Below are 24,650 nucleotides of genomic sequence, written 5' to 3' on the forward strand. Positions count from 1 at the left end.
TTGGATACTCATAGTCATAACAGGTCACTAATACCAGCTCATAAGTAGGTAATCACACCATAAATTTTACTTAGTAAAATTTATAATATTTTTTGCATTATTTTTAAACCCTGATTATGTATTTTTATCTAGCCAGTGTTCACGAGCATATTTGTGCTTCGACTGACGATTTTTAACAATTTATAGATGTAAAATGGGGAAAAAACCTTCAAATGGCTCTAAACCCTTCCAAAAAACAATTTTTCAGTACTAAAGTTGATTCTCTATCTACTAAAAATAATAATGAGAGTTAGAAGGACATTTGACCCCAGGTTCCGAGCTTTTCAAAAACACAGTTCCAGTCTATTTTAGAGGACCTTGAGATTTGGTAGTCTAAGTTGAAAACCATGAATTCGAAGTTGAAACTTTCAAAATAATATTACTCATATTAGTTTTACTCATATAATTTGGATAATCATATTTGAATATAATCTTATATGTATGTACGTTGGGCCGGAGCAAAAAATGCTAATTTTGGAGTTTCATCGATGGACATAGGGGAAAACTTTTGTCGTATCAAAGGAACGTTAAATAAAAAAAAAACATTTATTTAAAAAAATTTCCTGTGCCTCCAACCAATCGATTTATCCCAAAAAATTTTTTGAAAAGGCAGGTTTTTTTGATATAAATATCGTTTTCGAGAATAATTTCGATTTTTTTATTATTTTTAAAAATAATAAACTCTTGATATTCACTTATTGAAGTTTATTTGGGTCGATTATGGTAACTGTTGATTGATTAACAAGAATTTTAAGTCGCCATTTCGCTCAAAATTTTCCATAAAAAGTGCGACGAGTTCGAATTGGGAAAGCGTTAATTTCAGAAAATCGTCAATTTTTTCATGTTCCTGTGATTATTTTGAAAATTAAAGTCGTTGAGAGCTTCCTTGAGTATATACCTTTAATCTGAACACAAAAAATTCCGAAAAACATTAATATTTTTTTGAAATGTAAGAAGCCTGTTGTGAAATAACCTGTTATATACATATATTTTGGATTCCTGATATTCCACAAAATTTATAAATTAAAAAAAATAGTTAAATAGTAGAACTCACTACTTTATTAAAGTAGTGAGTTGTGGCTAACTTTTTATTAAAGATAATTTTATTCAATTATCATTTAAATGAAATTTAAAGCAGCTTTTCATATGCCACGAAGTGCATAAAAAAAAACAATCCATCTTAATATTTTTTTCAAAGAGGTAAGAAATAGTGAGAGCAAAAAAAGGTGCCAGAACGCAGTTCCAGTGCGTTATGTTACAAAAATAGCACTGCATATACATACATATGTATGTAAGTACATAAATACACACATACATATATGCATTTAGCTTGACCGGTCATCTGTGGACTTTTTTCTAAATGAGTCGATTTATATTTAACTATTTACATAGTTGAAAGGTTTTATGTCACATCAATAATAAAATATGTATTTTGTAGTATGGTCGCAGTTAGATTTAAATTTCATATATATTTTTTGTTAATTTTTTCCACGCTCGAGAAATGCTGCTCTATTAAACATATTTATTGAATCAATTAAACACATAGTATATTAATTAAATATACACATTGTTGAAGGCATTGATCAAGATAATCTATGAAAAATGAAAAATCTACAACTATGAAAAATCAAAATGTGTAGTTAAGAAAATAAGTTTATTGAACAATATGAATATTATTAGCATTATTACATAATATAGAATGTACAAGCAATTTTAACAACATCTTGAAATCACACATATGATGCATTAACAATTTATTATTTTTTCTAATAACTCTCGCTATGGATAATATAAGACTGAAATGTCATAAGTAAAACATATACATATAAATAAATAAATTGTGGCTAATTTTGCTAATTTTTTCCTTCAAATTGAAATATATATATTCCTTTAAAGGCCATTTTACACAAAAAATAACGAATATGACTAATCGATATTTTGAAAAAACTGTTACATCGTTAGTATGATTTAGTTTATATGTGTGTATTGAAAGTATGGATTATATGTAATTAATGAACATATTACAAATTCACCGTTATTTTGCTAAAAACTATGTGATCAAACAGCACAACCTCTATGCGAAAAATCGGTACAATACATATTTTTAATTTTAACAAACTGAATATTAAAATTTAGTACATATGTATGCATGTATATGCGTTTGGAATATTTTATTTGCATCACAGAAATGAAGAACTTATTTGAATATTAATTTTTATAGCAATGACTTGATTTTACATATAATATACACATAATAAACTCGCTTTTAATTTTTAACAATGATGGGATTCTATTGGTATGTAGTAACCCGATTAACCAATACTAACATTGGAATGAAAGCCTGAAAAATTATTTTCCATTAAGCTATTTACAATTTTTACATAGGCAAGTCATAAAGTAAAGAAAAGTTATAAGTTTTGAAAGTAAAAATAATGTTATAATTGCTCAATAAACGTGCTTAATAAAAGTCACTAAATAAGAATTTGAATTAACATCACTTTTGAATGTCTTTCTGAAATATATGAATATGCTTAAACTGACTTATCCGATGTCTGGTACTATTCCATACGAATGGCAAAAATAAATGCACAAGAATATGATCAAATGTTACAAACTGTGTTCATCCACCAGTCAAGTGTTTCTGTAATACATATTAGATAACATGAGATGCATCATTCAGACCGCTATTCAAAATTATTAAAATTATGTTGTAAGGTAAATAAGAGAACAGAAATATTCCATCAATAGTTAGATAAGTAAGAAGACAAAAAGGAATGACTAATGCTATTGATTTTAAGAAAATATGTTTGGGGTCATTTATAGAAACATTTATGTATGTAGGTATAAATATTATATTGGCCTTTCTATCCCATCGTATACATTAAGCCTACTCTGAGTCGGATTTTACATAAAATAAAAGATATGGAGTAGAGGCTGACCTAATTTTTGGTTTTGATGAAAGAAGTTCATCAAACTCTTCACTCGAAATAGTCTTAACAGTATCGTCATCACACATAAGCCAAATATCACGATCTAGTGAGGAACCCTGCTCATCCAAAGTCCAAACATTCTTGTTCAGTTTTATTCCACAGCATTCCATACTAGAACATAATGAGCTGCCGTTGACTGGCAAAGTGGTGTTAGATTGAACCGTATTAACTTTCTTTTTAAGTGGTTGTATTTTTTCAGCTACTCCATTGCTTTTATTACGGGCAAACAGATTTTTCATGAAATTGGGTTTTTCATTAGAATTGGATACCAGACATGTTTTATTATCCCTATCACAGCAAAGATACGGAGCAGACGCTCCGGCATATGGAGCTCGCGTGTATGCGATGTAGTGACCACCTGTTAGCGTTCGCCCCAAATGCATGATAACCCCATACAGAGTGTACCGATGGGGTCTATCTTCAGCGGCGAGCGCACAACAAGTATCACAAAAGCAAGCTAATGTGAGGGGTGTGGGCATGTGGGAAGTGAGTTTCTCCATTCCACCACTGAACCTTTTCAATTGCAAAACTAAAAGCCGCGGCAATGTCTCGTAGGTGACGGAACGACGTGCTTCGTTATACCGGACACATTCATCACACCAGTACTTATTTTGATCACGCAAATATTCACTAGTAACACACGCGTGTTGATACACGGCACTCGGCTCCCGCGTACGCTCGTTATCCGCTCGACCTTCTTCCGGAATGGGCACTGATATGTCACACATTGTCTGTTTACGTTCGGTTACTATTTCACATTCTAAACAAGTAGTCCTTAGCACAGTGGTCCCTTCAAAGTCTTCAGCCACAAAATCAAAGCCTAAATTTTTACTCCATTCAGCAAAAGCTATATTATTTTCTTCATCTACGATTTGGGTTTTGGTGTTGTTGTCTTTCGTAGGAGACTCAACTTTGGGGGTTTTCGCCTTTTTTCTGTTCTTCCAACTTTTTCTCAATATACCGAGAGCTGGTTTAGTACATATTAAAGTGGACGGACCATCACTTTCAATAGACGATTGCTCACTTAAAGCATTCGATCTGAAATAAGATAAGATTACCGATGTAATATCTCGACATAAATATGAAAACACGACGAATAGATGTCATTTTCAATATTTTAATATTTTGAAAATGACCTCCATCATCGCCAAGTTGGAATAAAAAAAATATTTACCCGTTTACAACATCAGTATAATTGTTAAACCTATGCTGGAGAGAACGACAAGTTTCTCTAATACTATCCAATAAACACATAAGCAGTTCATGGGCATCCTGCTGTTGATTGCCTTCAAAGATAGAGTTAACATTTCGCAGTGCTGCTAGGAATGTTTCCGCCTGATATGGTTCAGCATTGTCTCGGGCTTCCGATGCTCTTAAGCTTGCATACATTTCGTGCATCTTTTCGGTTATTATTTGAATTTTACTTTTGCAGTTACCAGCTTCATTGAATCCGCCGAGTGAGAGAAGATCTTTACTACTCCACGATCTAGAACCAGAATTGGCGAAGGTGGCGAAGCTACGGCCTAAAGAGGAACTTTTTACTTTCACCTGTCCGAGTTTTTGATCGGCAATGGCTAAATCGGCAACTAAGTGGTGAAGGTTATGAAGAAAATTCGGAGTGAAGCGCAACGTATAAATAACACTATTTAAAAAACAAGTATTTCCCAAATTAGATAATGTGGCTATGGGAGATCTTCCTTCCGTAGGTTTACGGTTGCTAAAGCTGTTCTGCGAGTCTGCATGATAGCCATTCAACATATCGGCCCGGTATTGACCCGTGTTTGCGTCAGTTAAGTTTTCTACTAAAACATACCACAAAATATAATATTAATACAGACGATCAAAAATTTGAAATTTGAAATACGGTATATATAGGTTAAAATGACAAACTTACATACTGAAGAGTGGTACATTGCTCATCAAAATAAAATTTCGCAATCATAAAAGAAAAATCGATTACAATGTAACGAAAGCGTGTTGTTTCTGTAAGTCACATTTTCATTCCTGAAAATTCATATTATTTGATTAATTAATAATTCAATTATAGAATGCAACGATATTTGGCTTCAGAATTTAAACGTGAGTGACAAATTAATGTATGTAAATCATATCAGATATTAGACGTGTTACCTATGATCTATTCATTTAGATATATGGGTCGTTATATTTAAAAGTGGCAGAAGTCTAATTTTCATTTAAAAAAACACTATTTCTGTTTGAATTAATTCACAAATTGTTATCACTTATTTTAATTCGATATGTCTAGAATCTTGGAAAAGCAGAATAAACGTATTACAAGGCCACCAGTATTTTTAAATAATATAAAACGCAAAACATTATATTTAATGTTTTGCAAGATATTTCTTGAAATGAAGGAAAGTGAACTTACGCAAATTTCAAATATAACGGCTCATATATAGTATGAAAAATTTGATATTTGTCGAATTAATAGCTATAACATATTAGTTTAAGTGGCAATTGACACAGATTTTCACAGTACCGAACCGTCGTGTGAAATTTATTCAATATCGGCAATATCGAATGAATTTGAGTAGGTAGAATTATTATATGCGTACATGGAAATGGTGGCATTATTTGAGTGTCATTTTTACAATGATCTTGCAAAATATTATATTTGTGCAATTACATATTACTCCGTCATAGATGTATGAGTGAGCAATTATTTAAACATGTTTTTTTCTCACTATAAAACTGAATATGAAAATATTCTATTCCTAGTATTGCATTGCACAAAAATATAATTATAAAAAAAAATTTACAGAGTTAGAGTCAGTGCCATTTGACAAAAGTGTGGCCATTCATCAAGTGTGCTCCTTTTATTATAGTTGAAAATAATTTTAATCTTCTTCAACATTGGTAAGTATAATAGAAAATATATGACAGCCGAAAGAGTGACCTCCGTGAACAAATACCGGATCAGTACCGAAGAAGTTTCGGAATCGGAGCAAGTTACACTTAGGTGTATAAAAATGAAAATCTTGGCGCAAACGAGATTCCCAGGTAGCGCCCAAGCAAATATATATCAGGGTAGTATTGAAAAAAAGTTCAAAGACCTTGGTTCAGCGCAATTTTTACCCTACGCACAGTACTATTTGATACTCAATAGGATTGACACATTTGAAATAATGTATGAAAAATTAACATCAGGTAGAGGGAGGATGAGAGGTGGGGATGAAAGGGGTGGGTGTAAAACGCGTTGACGTTTGGAAAATAGTCCGCGAAAAATGCGCGGGGTGGGAGGAGGCGGGGTGGAGGGGGGGGGGAGTGGAGAGGAAATGAGAGGTCAGACGAGCGGGTAACCTGAGTCGCAATCGTCGATCGTCGCTTTTCTCCTTTTGCTATCCGCTACCCGTCAGTCGTCACTCGTCAATCGTCAATCGTGAATTGTCAATTGTCAATCGTCAATCGCCAATCGCCATTCGTCGGTCGTCGGTCGCCGGTCGCCAGTTGTCAATTGTCAATTGTCAGTTGTCAGACGTCAGTCTGGCAGTCAGTCTGGCAGCCAGGAGTGGCGGAGCAGCTCGTCAGCCGCCACCGCCACCGCCGCTCCGACTCGAGTCGACCGCGCGACCACCCGCCCCGCCACACCACACCACACCACACCACACCACTCAGCTCGCCTCCAATCTTCAATCGCACTCGACACCTCACACTTGCGCACCCATACACTTACATGCTTCTTCTCCCTCGCACTCGTGGCCGCTGTCTCGCTCGCTCGCACTGTGCGTCAACGAAGAGGCGCAAGTGGTGTGTAAATACGCAATGGCATGTGCGTGTGTGCGTTCGGTCGGCCGCCAGTGCCACTCGCCCTGGGCTTTCGCTCTCCAGCCAGCACATCACCCATCTGGCTCCCCTCGCGATTAGGTCTCAGCGAACCCATTCGCGACCTACCCGTCCCGCTCCGTTCATACTTCATATCAGCAGCAACGTGGTCTAATGGTGAATGTTGAATTATTTCGTACTTGATATTACGGGTTCGATTCCCGCTAAGTCTCGTTGTTGGCCAGACCTTGGGTTGTCGAGGTCGATCGTTTCTTATCAGAATTTGCCATTTTTTTTGATTTTCATTGAAATGGTTCCTATAAAAATTGGCATTTCCTTCCCATTTTTTTGTTGCAAACCTTTAGTTATTGTTATATCTTAGGTTTCGCTATATTGATCACCATAGATGTCTCTGTGGTTGTTTATCGAATATAAAAATTTGTATTGTTACATGAAAGTTATTCATCGTTATTTATCGTATTCATACGATGTTTGTAATATCTGACAATAGATGTCAGATATTGTTTAGATTTACATGTATCTATGTAATAATTATGTGGACCAGGTAGGCGCATTTGGGGTTTACCTGTCAAGCCTTTCTGGTATATTTGTATCGGTCTCCGTGACGGGCCCGAATGTGAAACGCCCGAAAACGCAAATATCGGAAGGCAAAGATCGAAAATCGAAAGATCTTAAGTCGAAAGATCAAAAAAAAGGGTGCATGGTAAACGGTACATACTCACTTAATTTTCGCGAGCAGGATACAACAGGAACAAGAGGAACAGGCTTTTCCTCCCGTATTAATGTGCACGCGCAGAATACGGGAGAAAAAGCCTGTTCCTGTTGTATCCTGCTCGCGCAAATTAAGTGAGTATGTACCGTTTACCATGCACCCTTTTTTTTGATCTTTCGACTTAAGATCTGTAAGACAGGGAAGGTATGTTGACCGTATCCCGGTCTAACGAAACACGTGTTGTGTAGTTTGAAAGAGGATCGTTTATTTGCGTTCAATCGGTACAATGGTTATTGTATGTACGAAGAGGTTTCTTCGGAGATGTGATCTAGTTGAACTCTAGAGGCTCACTCTGCCGGTGGAGGTTGCTGCGTTGCTTATAAACGTTTTGGGTTGAAGTGTGTCGTGTGCACATCTTTTGTTCTTGGTACTCGCGCTGCCCTAGTTATGTTTTATGGGTTCATACGCCTGGACGTAGTTCGTGGTTTTTATGGGTTCAGTGAGTTCTTCCTTTGTTTCCAAGACACGTGTATAGAAACACGTGTCGACCTTTTAACGAGGCGAGCGTGTGCCATGCGTTAATGACTTTCCTGGATATGTGTCGCAGTGACCTGATGAGATCATTTCAGTTGTACTATATGCCTACAGATCTTTCGATTTTCGATCTTTGCCTTCCGATATTTGCGTTTTCGGGCGTTTCACATTCGGTCTGGTGAAGTAGACCCATTTTAATATGTGTATGTAAAACAAATCTATTATATCAAACAGAAACACTACATATATACTGAGAGACCCGTATTTTTAGCATCCATTTTTTTTAGTTTTAACATTTTCGCGATTCATTTCGGTTGAGGTAGTGCTACTATAGAACCGGACGAACACCGTTACGTTTTGCCACAATGATATTCGTTGCGACTCGGCCAACATTCAGTCATTATTTTCAAAATATTCAATGTTGAAGAATAGCCTCGTCGGGGTTGCGTCCATCTAGCTTCGTTCGCCAGGTAAAATCGGCCATATATGATTTCATAAAGTTTCAGTTTGTAAGAATACATTGTACAAACGACTAACCTCCAAACCCTTGTTAATGTTTTTCTCTACACCTGGATGAAAACAGTAACAAGAATCGCGAAGCTGCACAAACGACGTCTAAACGCTGACGTCATCACACAGCTATAATCTATAATATTAATCCGGTCAAACTATAACCATAACATCGGTTTCAGAACATCCGAACGTACTCACCACGCAGCTGCCCTAACGAGTGAACTCTAAACGCTAAACGACAAGTACCTATAAACCGGGTCAAGTTATCCGTAACGCCCGAAAGTACAATAATAATATCCCCATATTATTATTGTATTTTGGCGAGTGAGACGACGGTTTTGGTTATGCACAACAATTTATTCTGACGGCTGGGAGGGAAATGATTGCTTCCCGCGAAACGCTAGCCAACTCAGTGGTTTTACGGCCAGTACCTAATAATTCTTAAAAAATAGTAATATGGGGGAATGGGGTGCATTCGTAAAACAATGGAATGATTTAAGACACGACTGTTTAATTTCACTGGTGGAAAAGAAGTAATCTGAAAACCACTAACATACTTGAACTTGTAATAATACGCAGGATGGCAATCCAGGTTCAAACATGTCACAGGGTCTCCACCATAACATGATAAAATATATAAATAAACGCGAAAACAATCGCATAAACGTGAATTTCTATAACGGAACATCTGGCAGCCGAAAAATCCATCATACTAGCGATAATTATAATACTAACCAGAATTCGAGTGCTAAATGTTCCATATTCGCGATTTCCATGGCAAAAATTGTCTTTTGGGCGGTTGCAATTTGGGTAATAATCCAATTACCAAATTTTCAGAATTTTTTTTTCTCCCAAACGATGATCCACACAATAGAAATCTGCTATCTATTTCGCGTGCAAAACGATATTTTGTCCTAAATCGAACCAAAATCGTTACATGATTTCTAATTTGACATCGCAATGTTATGTATCTAAGCTATAAATTGTGGTTTCTTCGTTTTTTTTCAAAACTAACGCAATTTTATTGCAACCTCATTTCTCACGCATTAATTTTTATTTCGTAATATAAATAATGGACATAGATACATATATCAAGACCAAAATTTTTGACAGCTGCACAAGTTCTAACCTGTCACTTGTCAGTGCTTGTTTCGTAAAACATCATGTTTCTTTTTTATCGAATTTACTAATAAAATATTTAAAAAATCAAATAGATTTTATGATTTTATTTTTTCTATTTTAATATTCTGATTCCAAGATATGAAAGGTTTATTTACATCGCTTTTTTCTACGCCTTATTAAGTTTTTCCGTATCATATTTCAAATAGTTGAATTGAATTTATAGGTAAAGGCGTGTCATTTGCCCTACGCATAATCACTGTTGATTATTATTTGAGTTCTCCTATTCCGGAACTAGATGTTCCGATTTCAGAATTTCGTGGTTCAGATGTAAAACAGGTATAGACTTTCACCATAATTTGTGCTTAAATTTGTCTCGATCCGTGGTACGATAATAATAATATTTTAGGTCCCTATTTTACGAATTTTCGGTTCTACATCAAATGGTAAAAAAAGTTGTATGCATGTTCATGGAGTGTTTCCGTATTTATATATTCCCTGTGAAGACGTAACTCCGGAACCCAAACAAACTTATCAGGTATATTTTTATAAAAGTCTGCATAATATGTTATTTCCATTAATAAATAGGCATACTCATTCATGTTGTATTTTTACAGATAGCAAACAGTATTGATAAAGCAATAAATATATCTTTAAAACAATCAAATTCTTCCAATCAACATGTCTATAAAGTAATTTTAGTCAAAGGAATGTGAGTTTTTTAGTATTTCTAAAACATTAAATTAAAATGTTCTAATTTAATTTTCATTAAATAATTATAACTTTTTCTTGCAGACCGTTCTATGGTTTCCATTCAAAACATCATCAGTTTTACAAAATATTTTTCTATAATCCATCATTTATAAAAAGAACAGCTGATCTTTTACAAAGTGGTGCAATAATGGGATTGTCGTATCAGCCACACGAAGCTCATATAAATTATATAATGCAATTTTTTATTGATTTTAATTTATACGGCATGAGTTTTATTAATTTAGAATATGTGAAATTCAGGAGAAAAAGCAATAATTTAATTGATACAAGCTCTCATAATACAACGATTGATCAATCTTATTTACCTGATTCAGTCCAATGCATGAGCACTTGTGAATGTGAAGTAGACTGTCTTGCGATGCATATCTTAAATAGACAAGAAATATTGAATGGAAATTTGGGGGTAAATCCTGGTTTAGAAGCTTTATGGGAAGATGAAAGAAAACGACATGAAAATCTCAATATGTCACATGAAATAATGCCAACTCCATCACAAATAAGAGAAAATGTAAATCCAACTGAATCACACAAATATTTTGACAAAAAACTTAAAGTGAAATTGATTATCAATTCTGAAATGAATGAAAGACTGAAATCAGATGTGACTTCTTCGTATTTGGAAAATGTTGGGATTTTAAATTCCTCGCATAAAGATAGCTTAAATACATCTGTCTATCCTGCCGAAACTCCCGAAGAAGAAAATGTACTGAATGCGACAAGCATGATTCTTCACCATCCATCTTTACATAAAAGCAAAGAAAACAAGATGTATAACTCTGAAAGTTTCGTTGATGAAGAGATTGTTATTCAACATAGTCAATTTTCTGATACTGAAATTCACTGTATGCTTTTAGTTTATTTTTTTACATATTTTTGTTTTTTTTATAAACATTTTAGCAATGTACCTTATTTATTTATTTTTTAGTGGATTCTGAAGATTTTGAATTTATGACGTTGTTGAAAGGCATGGATGACGAAAACATAGAGGAAGATAGTATTTTATGCACTCAAACCACAGCAATGGAAGGTGATGATCAACAAGATGTTGATAATTTTTCCGAAATCATTAATGATGATATTTTGTCATCAAAACCTCAAAGTTGTAATATCGAAGATATAGAGTGAGCAATTATATAACTTTTTTATTGGATAAGCAGTTCTAAAATTCCATTCTATATAAATATATGTATTAAATTTTGACATCTGGAATTTTAGGGATATTACAGAAACATCATCACAACCATTATCTTGGCAAGATTCATTTTGGGAAAAGGTTGACAACATATCTCAATTAGATGGTACATGGGACGAAGAAGGTAAAAATGTGAAATATGTCCATATTTATGGTATAAAAATAATTATGCCATTGTTTAAATATCGAATTTTTTATTCTTAGACGAAGATTTTCGTCCTAGAAGGAGTTTAAGACTTGGACTTTCAAAACCTCAAAAACGTAAAAAGATATCTAACGATAATCAAGAAAAATTAGAGCTGAAGAAACGACAGAAGAAACCATTTAATTTAGAAGAACAATTTAAAGTTTTCGAAGTAACACCGATCAAAAGTCCTAAAAAGTCTCCAATTAAAACTCCTAGAAACTTCGAACCTCTTAATATCACAATACAAAAATCACCATCACTCACCCAACATTCTAAATCTACAACTAATGATTCTTTAACATGTACAACACCTACAAAAAGAAAATTATCACTCAAGTCAAAATTGAAAGTGAGACGAATTATAAAATCACAAGAATATTATAAAACAAATAGTATTGAAGATTGTAGTACTGATAAATCATCCCATGATATAAAAAATGAATTAAAACACCACTCAAACACAAACGAAAATAATAAATATAGTGATACATGTAATACAAATGTTGTTTTGAAAGAGGCCATCACAAATCGTAATACGAGTAATCATGATGATTTATCAAAAAATGAATATGATAATTTATTATCAATTGATGATAAGATTAAATCGTCGAAAACTCTTACTGCATCTCAATATGATAGGCAAAATAACTATGTGCCTCAACCAGGAACATCAAAAATATCAAAAAATATTGATGAGGATATAAATTTGTCAGTATCTACTCTCGACGAGTCAATCAATCAAAATATCATAAGTTTTTACGATACCAGTATTTACAATGACACTAACGTATTTAATAATGTGAATAAAGAGGAAATTTCGCCTACCCCGATTAAATTAAAAAATGTAGCGTCTACTAATTTGCGGTCAAGTATTATTACTAAAAATAAAAACTATAATAGTGACTTAAAGTTATGGCTTAATGATTCAACTTCAGATCATTTGGAGAACAAAATAAAAATCAACAATTTTGAAATGGATTGCAATTCAGATTGCAGTCCACAAAATGGATTTAAAAAATTGATATTTATTCCGAAAATTTCACCTCCTTCGTATACTGATATTTCATCAACGATGGAAGATTACAGCATTTCCAAACAATGTAATCCGATACCGTTTTATTCAAATTTCAAAGATGTTGGTGCTCAAATAGAAGTAGGTCGAATAATTCTTAAAATAAAAAGTAAACAGTTGAATGATTTAAAAGAATTCAATAGTAATCTTATTGAAAATTGTGGTTTAGTTTCACAACGAGAAAAGATATTCATACAAAGCAATCTATCTCAACCAAATCTAGACGTACATAATTTGGACACAATATTAACCACGAATAGATCTTGCATTTTAATGCCAGTTGTGGCACCTCCATCATTTAATTCGGTGAAAAACTGGATGAATTCTCGAAAATTAAAAAAGAACAATCAACTCCTCGAAAACAAATTTGTACACGAAAAGATTCAGCTTTTTATTCCTACTAGTCCTGGCCAGGACTTTGACAACAGCCAAATGGAAATTTTGTCAGTGTCGTCTTGTTCCCAAATATCTTCTGGCACTCCTGAAACTCCAATAGAATATTTAAACAAATCGATTCAACCAAGTATCTCAGGGAAAACTAATGAACAACATGCAGTGAATTTATCGAAACCGTGCATCGTTTCAAACAAATTGTCACAGAAATCAGATAATTCTGATGATATTGCGTGTGGACAAATTCACAAGGATGATTTATCTTTTACTGTGGAAAATATAACCGTAGAAAATCAAAATAAGGGTACTTTATTTGAAAGTGTAAGTAAATTATAAACATATTTTACTTTATTTTTATTGGTGTTGTAAATTCACTTTCATTCTAATTTTTAGGAAACTAAAGTAATGGACTCTTATCAAACAATAACAGACATTACGAGTGAAGCATTAATGAGTACATCAAATGCATTCAAATTTTCCGGAGATAACTATCAAGATGCTGAAGTTTATCATGAAGTAAATTATAGTTCATTTTAAGCTACATATACATTTTATGTACAATTAATGTCTTACTATACTATTACATTGCAGAACGATTACTTAACATTACTCTCTCTAGAAGTGCTTGCATCAACAAGAGGGGATTATAATCCAGATCCGCAAATAGATCGACTCTGTGCTGTGTTTTATTCAGTTTTAAATGACTGCCCGACGAATTATAAACTTCCCCAGATGGAAACAGGATTCATCATTGTTGAAGATGATTTACTTAATACGGATCATCCAAATTTATGCAGATATTTGAATGGATTCGCCTCGAAATTTAATATGATCGTTGTTAAAACTGAAAAAGATCTATTTGATAGTGTGTTAAATATTATTTCAAAATGGGATCCGGATATTCTTTGTGGTTACGAAGTTGAAATGCTTTCTTGGGGATATCTTTTTCAACGAGCCTTTGTATTGGACATGAATTTGCCTAATAAAATATCGAGGGTATCTCTAGAAAACAAATTCAATTTTAAAAAAGACTCTCAAGAAATGAATAAAGAGATCAGATTAATTGGTAGAATAACTATAGATATATGGCGACTGCTGCGCCACGAAATTGCTTTAACAAATTATACATTTGAAAATGTAGCTTATCATGTATTACACGAACGATTGCCGATGTTTTCTTTCAAAACGCTAACATTTTGGTGGAATCATCCGTCGAAACTTTTAAAATCACTTTGCGTCGAATATTATTTGACCAGAGTAACAGGAACAATACGAATGCTACAACAACTAGATCTTATCGGTAAGTTTTCCTTTGAATTTGTAAATATTTACAGTATAAATATTTTTTATGCATCAAATTTTTATAAATATTGAAAACAGGAAGGACATCAGAACTTGCTCGCCTTTTTGGAATTCAATGGTATGAAGTATTATCTCGAGGATCGCAATTCCGTGTTGAGTCTATGATGATTCGATTGTCGAGAACATTTAATTATGTCTTGGTTTCTCCTAGTGTCCAACAACGTGCAGCTATGAAAGCTCCAGAATGTTTACCATTGATCTTAGAACCTGGTTTGTTAAATGATTTGATTTATTTTATTATGACATGGAAGCAAAACTTTTCATTTTTACAAGGCTCTTTTTATTGTTTATCAGAATCAAGGTTTTATAGTGATCCTGTTATTGTGCTCGATTTTCAAAGCTTATATCCTTCTATGATGATAGCATATAATTATTGTTATTCAACATGTATTGGAAAAGCTGAAAATATTGGAAAGTATGTGTTTACATAACTGTATATATTAAATTTATGTTTCAAAATATTCACTTTATTTATTTTTTACATTAGAAATGCTCCTTTTCAATTTGGAGCATCGTGTCTTCGAATTTCACCAAAGATGTTGAAAAGATTAAGCGAACAAGACCTCATCAATTGGTCACCTTGTGGGGTTGGGTTTGTTAAATCATCTGTCCGAAAAGGAATATTACCAGACATGTTACAAAATATATTAAACACCAGATTCATGGTAAAGAAAGCTATGAAGAAATACAAGAATGACAAAACTTTACAAAAAATTCTGCATAATAGACAACTAGGTAATTTTCAATACATTATTTTTGTAGTATTTAAATTATGTATGTACATATATAATACAAAAATATGATTTTTTTATTGTGATTGTTGTGTATAGGTTTAAAATTGATTGCAAACGTAACTTATGGTTACACTGCAGCTAACTTCAGTGGCAGGATGCCATGTGTTGAAGTAGGAGATAGTGTAGTCGCCAAAGGACGAGAGACATTGGAGAGAGCAATAAAAGTAGTTGAAAACACACCAAAATGGAATGCAAAGGTAGTTTAAAATATTTACCTAAATGAATCTTTAAAAAGTATTTACCTGTATAATAATTAAACTTTCAGGTTGTGTATGGAGATACCGATTCAATATTCGTCTTAGTCCCTGGTCGTAATTATTCTGATGCCTTTGATATCGGGGCAGAGATAGCCCAAGTAATCACTGATGACAATCCAACACCAGTCAAACTCAAGCTTGAAAAAGTAACATATTTATTAGCAGTCATATTCCACAAAATGTAAAATGCGAAAGCATACATAAACATTTACTTGCAAACCTTATAAAATCCACTTTTAGCCATTTTTTTTTCTTTTTAGAGATATTTCTAATCTATTTTTATGTTGAGCTTTTAAATCCACAGCTGTAAAATAAGTTAGTAATGTTAAACCATTACTACATACAAAAGAAAAAAATCACAATCACAATACTTCATTTATTTGTACTTTGTATATTGTATCACCCCGATTGGTTCATGAACATACCAATTTATTTGCACACAAACTATAGGTTTTTAGTTTAAGTGCTAAAGGTCAAAAGCTATCTTCAAAGATGTTCCCACCAGGTGTAGTATGAAAATTTTAGCTTTCAAAGATTTTGGGCTTTCAGAACACCAAGTATTTCAAATGGGAAACTCTGTAGAAACCGCATTGCAACGTTGCTATAATTTCAATTTCGGATGATTTTTAAAAGATTTCAACCCATGCTAAGCATACAAAGAAGACATTGAAGATGGAGAGTAATTGAACTTATGCCTAATAGTCTGAGCAAACTAGTTCGTTTGTCAATTTGTTCTTTTGTGTACAATATAATTGACCAGATTGGTTCGTATATGAACAAACTGGTATGTTCATGATCGAACCAAATGTAACATATGCATATATATAGATGAAGCAATTTCATTTTCTACTGAAAAAATTGTCATTTTGGATATACGAGGTTTACAAGTAGTGTAACATATAGACATTTTTATAAGTGTAACTTATTTTTATAGGTATATCAACCATGTATTTTGCAAACAAAAAAGAGATATGTCGGTTACAAATATGAAAGTAAAGATCAAAAATCTCCTGAATATGAAGCCAAAGGTATAGAAACTGTAAGGAGAGATGGCTGTCCTGCTGCATCTAAAGTAAATTACATTTTAAGCAATATAAGTTACATCTTTTCTGCAAATACAATTCGTATTACATATATATTAATTCATTCTAGATACTAGAAAAGACTTTGAAAATTTTGTTTGAAACATATGACGTTAGCAAAGTTAAATCATATATCTTTCGAAAATTTCAAAACATTATTGAAGGAAAGTGTAATATACAAGATTTCATATTTGCTAAAGAATTTCGGGGCATGAATGCATACAAACCTGGTGCCAGTGTGCCAGCATTGGAAATCGCCAAGTTCGTTACTGTGTAAATTTATCATAAAATACATTATATTATTACAAATTTTGGTCTAAAACTGTTGTTTTTGTGTTTTCAGACGCTACAAAGCGATGGATCACAGAAAAGAACCACGTGAAGGTGAAAGAGTTCCATATGTGATCGTGAACGGTGCCCCTGGTGAAGCGTTATTGCACTGTGCCCGATGTCCAAGTGATCTTATTCTTGACCCGTCACTTAAAATAAACCATACATATTATATCACTCGTGCTATAATACCGCCTTTGAATCGCTGCCTTACTCTTATCGGTGCTGATGTCAACCTTTGGTGAATAGTGATTGATATAATATACATATTTCAATATTAAAATTTAGTTTGAAAACAATAATATTCGTTTTCAGGTTTGCGGAAATGCCTCGGAAGCAATTGCAACCATATCCCACATTGAACGTTTGTGGGAAGCTTAATGACAATAAAAAAAACACCATATCTCAGTATTTTGCAAAAATTAACTGTGCTGGATGTGACGAAGAGACGACTGAAGGACTGTGTACGAAATGCATCGTCAAACCACAGGAAACAATGGTTGTTCTTCACAATAAAATTAACAAATGGGAAAGGAACTATCTATTGACGAAAAAGGCATGCATATATAATATGTACATATATTTATGTTGTTAGTTTTAAGGTTTATTACATTTTTAATATTTTTTTTAGATCTGTCAATCATGTTGTGGTAGAGCTACAGAAATTGATTGTGTGACAATAAATTGTCCAATTCTTTTTCGTTTTAATGCATACAAACAAGATTTACAACAAATACCTTTTATGCAACAAATGAAAACTAAACTATTAAGTTTTTGAATATGTATTGTTTCACTTAAAATATGAAATATCATTTTATAAATTTTACAATTTAATTATTACGCTGGATAAAATCTCTATTTTGAGCCCACTGATCATGAATTGGATTTATTGGATTTTCTCCATTTTTTCAGGATATGTATAAGCAATTTAAAAGTTTGGCTTTTTTATATTGATTGTTGTCAATACTATGGTCGAAACAGAGAGATGTAATAAGAATAGAGGGGCCCTTACGAATAAATAATTGTTGTCAATTTTACGCGGTACGTCTCTATAAATACGCTACATCGCACGGAATATAATCGGATCAATTTACTTATAAAAATGTATCCCATGTTGTTTATTGTGTGTTTTTGAATGTATTGTGCAATTTTAACCGATGCTTGCCCATCTTGCGAGTAATATAAACAAACAGATAAGTTTTTATCGGACATACGTCGAGCACCAAGCGTCAAATACGACTGATGCTAAAATTATTTAGATCTGTCCGTCTCTGTGACTTGACAACAATATAACACCTAAAGCCACTTCTATTAATATTACATTTCTCTGGGTCGAAATGAGTATTTTAATCATCAGATTAGATTAATTGCGAATATTCGTGATTGGTGGCTCAAATTATAAAAGATTGTGATACTAGTCTATGTATGTATGTATAAATATGTATTTTTTTATTTCTAAGTGTTTTATTAAAATGAATTATTAGTATATAATTTATTTATTTTCATACATTAAAATTTAATTATAATAAAATCATCATATAAATATTTTGTCTAAAAATCATACGAAGAATTCTTTTGAAGTGGTCTCTGTAATGGATGAGCTAATAATTTAGCACTGCATTCATGTACCTTCGTGGCACTTTTCGCCACTTCAAAGATATAAGAGTAACCGTTGTCCAATGATTGCAAAGCATCGTATACCTCTTCACAAATATAATCACTACAATTTTCTTCGTGTGCATATAAAATATCGACTGTGAAATATGGATGTTTTTTCAACAACTCGTAAATGCGATCTCCTGATCTTAGTTTGGGAACACAATTAGAGCGATTATAGATGATTATTAATCTTACGACGTTGAGTGGCGCTACTAATTTGTAATCCGGCCCCACTTCAGGAAGCGTGACTTTGTCATGGACCATATCGAATAATAACGACAGGTCAAACTCACTACTTTTGCATGTTTCACTGTCGAAACTGTTCAAAGCGATCATTATTTCAATTACGTTTTTTGTAAAGTGATGCACCCAAATGGGTTCATTTTCTTTCAAAATAACGAGTGCGAATTCGGAATTATTGTTTATTGCTTGTTTTGAATATAAAAAGAATTCTGTCACTCTTTTCAACATTGCCAATGGTGAGAAAACTTCAGAGTCGAGTTGGAACGATTTACAATTATCGCTCTGACATGAATCAATGCAAAGTATAATCTTTTCCGGAACATTTGCATTTGGTACTGTTCTTTTGGGAATTCTATCTAACACTTGCACTTCCTTTTTTGCAATTTTAACCGCACATTCTTCGCTGAAATAAAGAAAATAAATGATTTTTTATGATGAAAATTAATGATAAAATAAGGAAAATAAATCATAAATAGAATATAATCTAACGTTTCTATCTCGATATTAGAAGGATTTGGGTGCTCGACAGCACCTTCGAGTTCAGACATCTTTTGACAGCCACTAATGCCAACTGTTGATAAGTGACAATATGTATTTATCGTTACAATCCTTTATCTTTCTTATTTTTTTGATGCAATTATTGACTGTTAAGATTTTAAAATTAAATAAATATCCTATGACATAATTGACAATTCTTTTACTTTCAATTGTGTTTCTATTTACTGCTAACTAAACAATTACTTTGGCGTCAGCTTATCGTTTTAGATGTGGCCAATATTTGTACACTAGCTAACAACTCTTGTGGTTTCCCTACCTATAAATATTATTAATTGTGATGTTTCATACGAATGGTGTTTTATTATTTGGTAAAATAAGATGACCATTTGTAATACTTTTTCCATTACGATACTAGTTTTTTGAATATCCGTCCTGGGTAAAACCAGTACACTTTTTTTTATCTAATAGATGAATTTAAATATACAAAGCCTTCAGCGAAAATAATATCTCTTACAAAAATATTGGCAAATTAGTCAAATATTGGCAAATTAGTCAAATATTGTCTTTATTTACCAGTAAGATTACCAGGAATCTTAATCTACTCTCTTCTATTTGGGCCTCGCTGTGATTTTATTTTACTTTTTCTTTCTCCTTTGTACATTTTTATGTACTATTTTAATTTTTTTCAATGTAAACAAAGAATGGGATTTATGGATTTTATTTTTGATTTTTACACTTTTGTTCCTTTTTTTCTGATGTATTATTTTACTTTTGTTACTTTTTTTTTATTATTTTATTTTACCATGTTTTCTGCTTTTTACTAATTTTACTTGTTTATATCTTTATCAAATGTAGGCCATTGTGGCGCATTAGGTTCTTCCTGTAATGCCACAATGGTCCAAAACCATTAATAATAAATAAAATATTAAATATATTATTGACGTTAATCAACAGAAACAAACGATTTGAAACTTTTCATAATTATTCAATAAAGGTTGTAATAGAAAATGAACAGAAGTGTTACATTTGAAATTGAGTGGATTATGATAATGATAATGATAATGATAATAGATGGTCGTGTTAGCGATGGTTATGGCCACTGCACATGTGCGGTCGCGGTGTCGTCTGCTGTGTCAGTTGCTGAATTACCGACTGTCGGTCGGTTTTTGGGAAATTTACCTATCGGCGGTATTGTCAAATAATCAATGGACTACGAGGAGGAACAATCTGCCGAGTTGGATACGCTCGCTTCCATCTACTGCGATGACATGGAAAGTAAGATAGTATTATTGATGAATATGATTATCGATATATATGTATATATGACAGTACTGTTTCACAATTTTGTATTGTAGTTTTAAGCGCGGAGGCGCCTCGGCGTGTGAGACTGACTGTGAGGTCTGCGGACGACGATGGGGAAGAACGACAAGTGTGGTGTGCGATGGTGTTCGAACCACCACTAAAGTACCCCGATGAACCGCCTCTATTACTACTGGAAGAAACGCAAAACCTCGATGACGAAGACCAACAACGTCTAGTCGACCATCTAATGTCTATGGTATGACTCTTATAGTATCCTATTGCCTACTATATGTTACATATGTATATATCATATTTCTCTCAAGCTAAGCTGTAATAATTACTTTGCTCAGTGATAAGAATGAATAAAAAGTATTGGAAGTGTACATATTACATAGACGCAGAATGAATATTCTGAAATATAAAAATGTTAGGTTCTCAAAATTGAAACCCAGGTAAATTTTACTGTATCTATATGGATACACACAGATAAAATATACGATTGTGAAAACATTTCATTTAAAAAAAAAAATTCAATGTTAACCCTTTTCTTCTTATGACTAAACAAATTCGGTTAATTATTCTTCCAATTATGAAAAAACTTGGGTTATATCGAAATCTATGTATATTTAAATATTTTATTAACTAGCTCTCATCCATTTTATTAATAGGCAGAGGAAAATTTAGGTATGGTTATGATATTCACTCTAGTGGCAGCTGCGCAAGAGTGGCTGGATAATAAATCTGATGAATTAAAAAAAGTAAAAGAAGAAGGAGCATTAAAAAAATTAAGAGCTGAAGAAGAGGCCGAAATGGTTAGTAAAATATATTTCTTATGTAAAACTCTCGTTTCATTTTGGGAACTAAATTGCATGAGTTTAATTGTCATTTTCAGAAAAGGTTTGAAGGAACTAGGGTCTCAGTTGAATCTTTTCTAGCGTGGAAAACTAATTTTGAAATTGAAACTGGCATCGTACTTAGAAGAGAAAAAGATTTAAAAGATAGTAGAAAACTAACAGGAAAGGAATTATTCTTAAGAGACACAACACTAAATGAATCTGATCTTAAATTCTTAGATGATGGTAATTATTTTCTCATTATTATGAGAAATTGTAGTATTTGTGAATAATACTGTTAATAATACGTGTGTATTTGCAGGAGACGCTGTCAAAGTGGATGAGTCATTATTTCAAGATGTTGATGATCTCGATTTATCAGAAGAAGATGACGACTGTGATAATTATAAAGATTAAGTCAATATTAATTGTACATATTTTAAAATAATGTATGAATATTTTTTTATTTATAAAACTACTATAAGAATTGAAGTTTTATTAATAAAATCATGTGTAATGAAAGATAGTACAAAAATATAAATTGGAATGCAATACAAACTAGCGAGTACAACTTTACCATCATTTCCATTAACTGATAATTTTGGTTAACTTCGAGTTTATCGATAATTTTCAATATCATAAAATGTTTTTATTTTCGCTTTGTTTTTTTCATGTGGTATTTTCCGGGCAAAATACAATATTTGCAATACAGAAATCAAAGTATATCAAAACAGTTTTAACATCATGAATTTCAGACATAGGCTATTACTAGTTTACAGGTTTTGAACAAACGGGATGATATATGTATATGAGTATGCTTTTCGTACTCTGGCATTAAAAATATCCAATTTCAAACCTTTTTTTAAAGCTGAAATATACGGAAAAAGATTATATTTGAGTTGATATTGATCTTATGTAAAGCGGTTTAGCATGGTCAACTAACTATTCCGCCTTGTTACTGGTAAACCGGTAATAAACACTCCAATATTTATGTTAAAAATAAAATAGAACTAAAAAATCTTTGAGAATCGTTTATTTTCATAGAAATTATAAACAATTGAAATAAAATATTGCACAATTACCATGAACAGTCCACCAAACACTTATTTATATTAACTAATAAGTATTTATGTGAATTTCATGATTAAATTATTCGAAAAAGAAGAAATGTCAATAAAACAATTATACACATCTATCTAGTAAACGTAAAATGTATTTACTGGAAACATACAATTCCTCCACAGAACTTCTTTTTAATTAACATATTGTCTTTTGTATTATAATTTTTCTAAGGAATGTGAAACCAGGCCTTATGTATGACAACACATTGAGTCTGGTATCTGGTTGGATTATTAAACGCCACATTATTTAATTTAAAGTGTTATTAATGCCTCGGGTTATGGTATGTATGTATATTAATTAAAATACATATGTACATACAACCACTTACATTTTTACAAGGTTTATATTAGCTTCATTACTCAAACTTGACTTAGGTGCATACTACATATGTATGTGAAGAAAAAGGTTCCGTGATAAATTATCACAAGACATTTTCACAAATCAACGATGCAATGTTTAAGAATAACCACGAAACAATGAAAACTCGATTTGCATTTAATAATAAACAAATAATTTTCACAATGTATTTTCCTCGTGTGGAATTGTCTGGTTTCCAAAGAAAAACCATCAAAGTACATATATCACACATGTATTATTATAAAAGTAAATTGCAAAATGTTTAATACACATTTAAAAATCGTAACGTATTATATTTTAAATAAATTTTGCAACCGAATACCATTCAATGCTATTTCCAAAATACGCTTTCAATCATAAAAAAACACATTAAGCTAAGGAATGTACATATGTAATATGTATGCATTTGTAAACAAGTTGTAATTAACTAAAACATTCTTTTATGAGTCTTATTTTGCCAATAATATTATATTTTATAGGTAATAAAAATCAGTCCTGCATATACGATGATTATTTTGGACGGTTTACCATATATTAATTAAATAATTACTATAAATATTCATACGATTAAAATATTCCTTCTTTGACTTAAATATTCGCTAAAAACCGTCCAAATTAAATTTATAAAATGAGAAACGTAAATATATGTAGCTATTTATAACAAAAACTTTCTATTTTAGGCTACAAGAACATAAAAATGAATTATTTCATTTACAAAAAAAAAAACTTTGTGCAGAATAAATCAAATACTTGTGTTCAAAAGCTATTAATCATTAAATTAAATTGTTAATCTATTTATTTTCTTCCACTAATTGTACTAATTAATAAAGATTAACTACTCACAGTACAACAATACAAAAATTCTAATGTTCAATAAATCTATCACATACAAAACTATACATTCAAACATGGATAATAATATTTTAACTTATTTAACAAAAATATATTTACAATTATCAATTTTCAGACGAACGAATTGAAATTGAGAAACAACAAAATCAATGAATTGGAAATGATTTTTTTCAGAAAACCATTGTAAGTTTAATTTAAATTAATAATACGGAGAAGTTTGATAACAGCTTGATAAATAACATTTCGTATAACACATTTAAGTTTTATAATGGTCTATTGTTAATGAGATTCAAAAAAAGTAATTGTTTCAATAATAGATAACTCCACTCGTTGCAATGAATAATTCCATTTACAATGGTATATAAACATTATTTACAACTAGATAATTGAAAATAAATGTATTTGATATGTTAGAAAGGTAATACTATGTTTTGCTATATTTAATCGTCAACATGTTAATAAAAATGTATCCATTTTCAATTATTAAATAAAAATACAATGAAAAATAAAAAAAATTATGTATATACCAGACGGAGTGAATCTATCTTTCTTGTAAAAATTATTATATAATACAATAAATTAAATAAAATCAATCTGTTTAATATAATAACAATAATTTTATTTTCTTTA

The 24,650-nt window shown here is 31.9% G+C and overlaps 4 protein-coding genes across 8 annotated transcripts; 2 read left to right on the forward strand and 2 right to left on the reverse strand.

Moving 5' to 3' along the window:
* Window positions 1-1,533: 1,533 nt before the first annotated feature.
* Usp1 (ubiquitin specific protease 1) lies at window positions 1,534-6,919 on the reverse strand. 4 transcript variants are annotated; one of them, XM_077438853.1, is made up of 4 exons: window positions 6,724-6,919; window positions 4,924-5,033; window positions 4,204-4,828; window positions 1,534-4,067 (listed from the first exon to the last, which is right to left on the reverse strand). In XM_077438853.1, exons 3-4 carry the CDS (start codon window positions 4,785-4,787, stop codon window positions 2,927-2,929), a joined length of 1,725 nt encoding a protein of 574 aa, XP_077294979.1. In that variant the 5' UTR covers window positions 4,788-4,828; window positions 4,924-5,033; window positions 6,724-6,919; the 3' UTR covers window positions 1,534-2,926. The 4 variants fall into 4 exon arrangements, with proteins under 4 accessions (XP_077294979.1, XP_077294977.1, XP_077294976.1 ...); XM_077438851.1 differs by having other exon boundaries at window positions 4,204-4,831; window positions 6,724-6,912; XM_077438850.1 differs by having other exon boundaries at window positions 4,204-4,831; window positions 6,351-6,739.
* Window positions 6,920-9,676: 2,757 nt separating this feature from the next.
* On the forward strand, window positions 9,677-18,639 carry PolZ1 (DNA polymerase zeta catalytic subunit). The gene is made up of 20 exons (XM_077437816.1): window positions 9,677-9,859; window positions 9,938-10,050; window positions 10,121-10,249; window positions 10,329-10,423; window positions 10,507-11,327; window positions 11,411-11,606; window positions 11,701-11,801; window positions 11,882-13,650; window positions 13,723-13,845; window positions 13,921-14,629; window positions 14,710-14,901; window positions 14,986-15,106; window positions 15,179-15,426; window positions 15,522-15,682; window positions 15,751-15,888; window positions 16,677-16,814; window positions 16,895-17,085; window positions 17,168-17,395; window positions 17,470-17,710; window positions 17,786-18,639. Exons 1-20 carry the CDS (start codon window positions 9,853-9,855, stop codon window positions 17,930-17,932), a joined length of 5,868 nt encoding a protein of 1,955 aa, XP_077293942.1. The 5' UTR covers window positions 9,677-9,852; the 3' UTR covers window positions 17,933-18,639.
* On the reverse strand, window positions 18,638-19,622 carry LOC143916628 (BRISC and BRCA1-A complex member 1-like). Its single transcript, XM_077437817.1, has 2 exons — window positions 19,546-19,622; window positions 18,638-19,459 (listed from the first exon to the last, which is right to left on the reverse strand). Exons 1-2 carry the CDS (start codon window positions 19,602-19,604, stop codon window positions 18,706-18,708), a joined length of 813 nt encoding a protein of 270 aa, XP_077293943.1. The 5' UTR covers window positions 19,605-19,622; the 3' UTR covers window positions 18,638-18,705.
* A 1,014-nt stretch (window positions 19,623-20,636) lies between these two features.
* LOC143917493 (RWD domain-containing protein 1) lies at window positions 20,637-24,552 on the forward strand. Of its 2 annotated transcripts, none has more exons than XM_077439080.1 (5): window positions 20,637-20,829; window positions 20,910-21,112; window positions 21,525-21,668; window positions 21,749-21,935; window positions 22,012-24,552. In XM_077439080.1, the coding sequence occupies exons 1-5, from the start codon at window positions 20,760-20,762 to the stop codon at window positions 22,104-22,106; spliced, it is 699 nt and encodes a 232-aa protein (XP_077295206.1). In that variant the 5' UTR covers window positions 20,637-20,759; the 3' UTR covers window positions 22,107-24,552. The 2 variants fall into 2 exon arrangements, with proteins under 2 accessions (XP_077295206.1, XP_077295205.1); XM_077439079.1 differs by having other exon boundaries at window positions 21,749-21,968; window positions 22,015-22,233.
* Window positions 24,553-24,650: the final 98 nt, after the last annotated feature.

This window comes from Arctopsyche grandis, chromosome 9 (assembly GCF_051622035.1).
Source record: "Arctopsyche grandis isolate Sample6627 chromosome 9, ASM5162203v2, whole genome shotgun sequence".
NCBI classification, from domain to species: domain Eukaryota; kingdom Metazoa; phylum Arthropoda; class Insecta; order Trichoptera; family Hydropsychidae; genus Arctopsyche; species Arctopsyche grandis.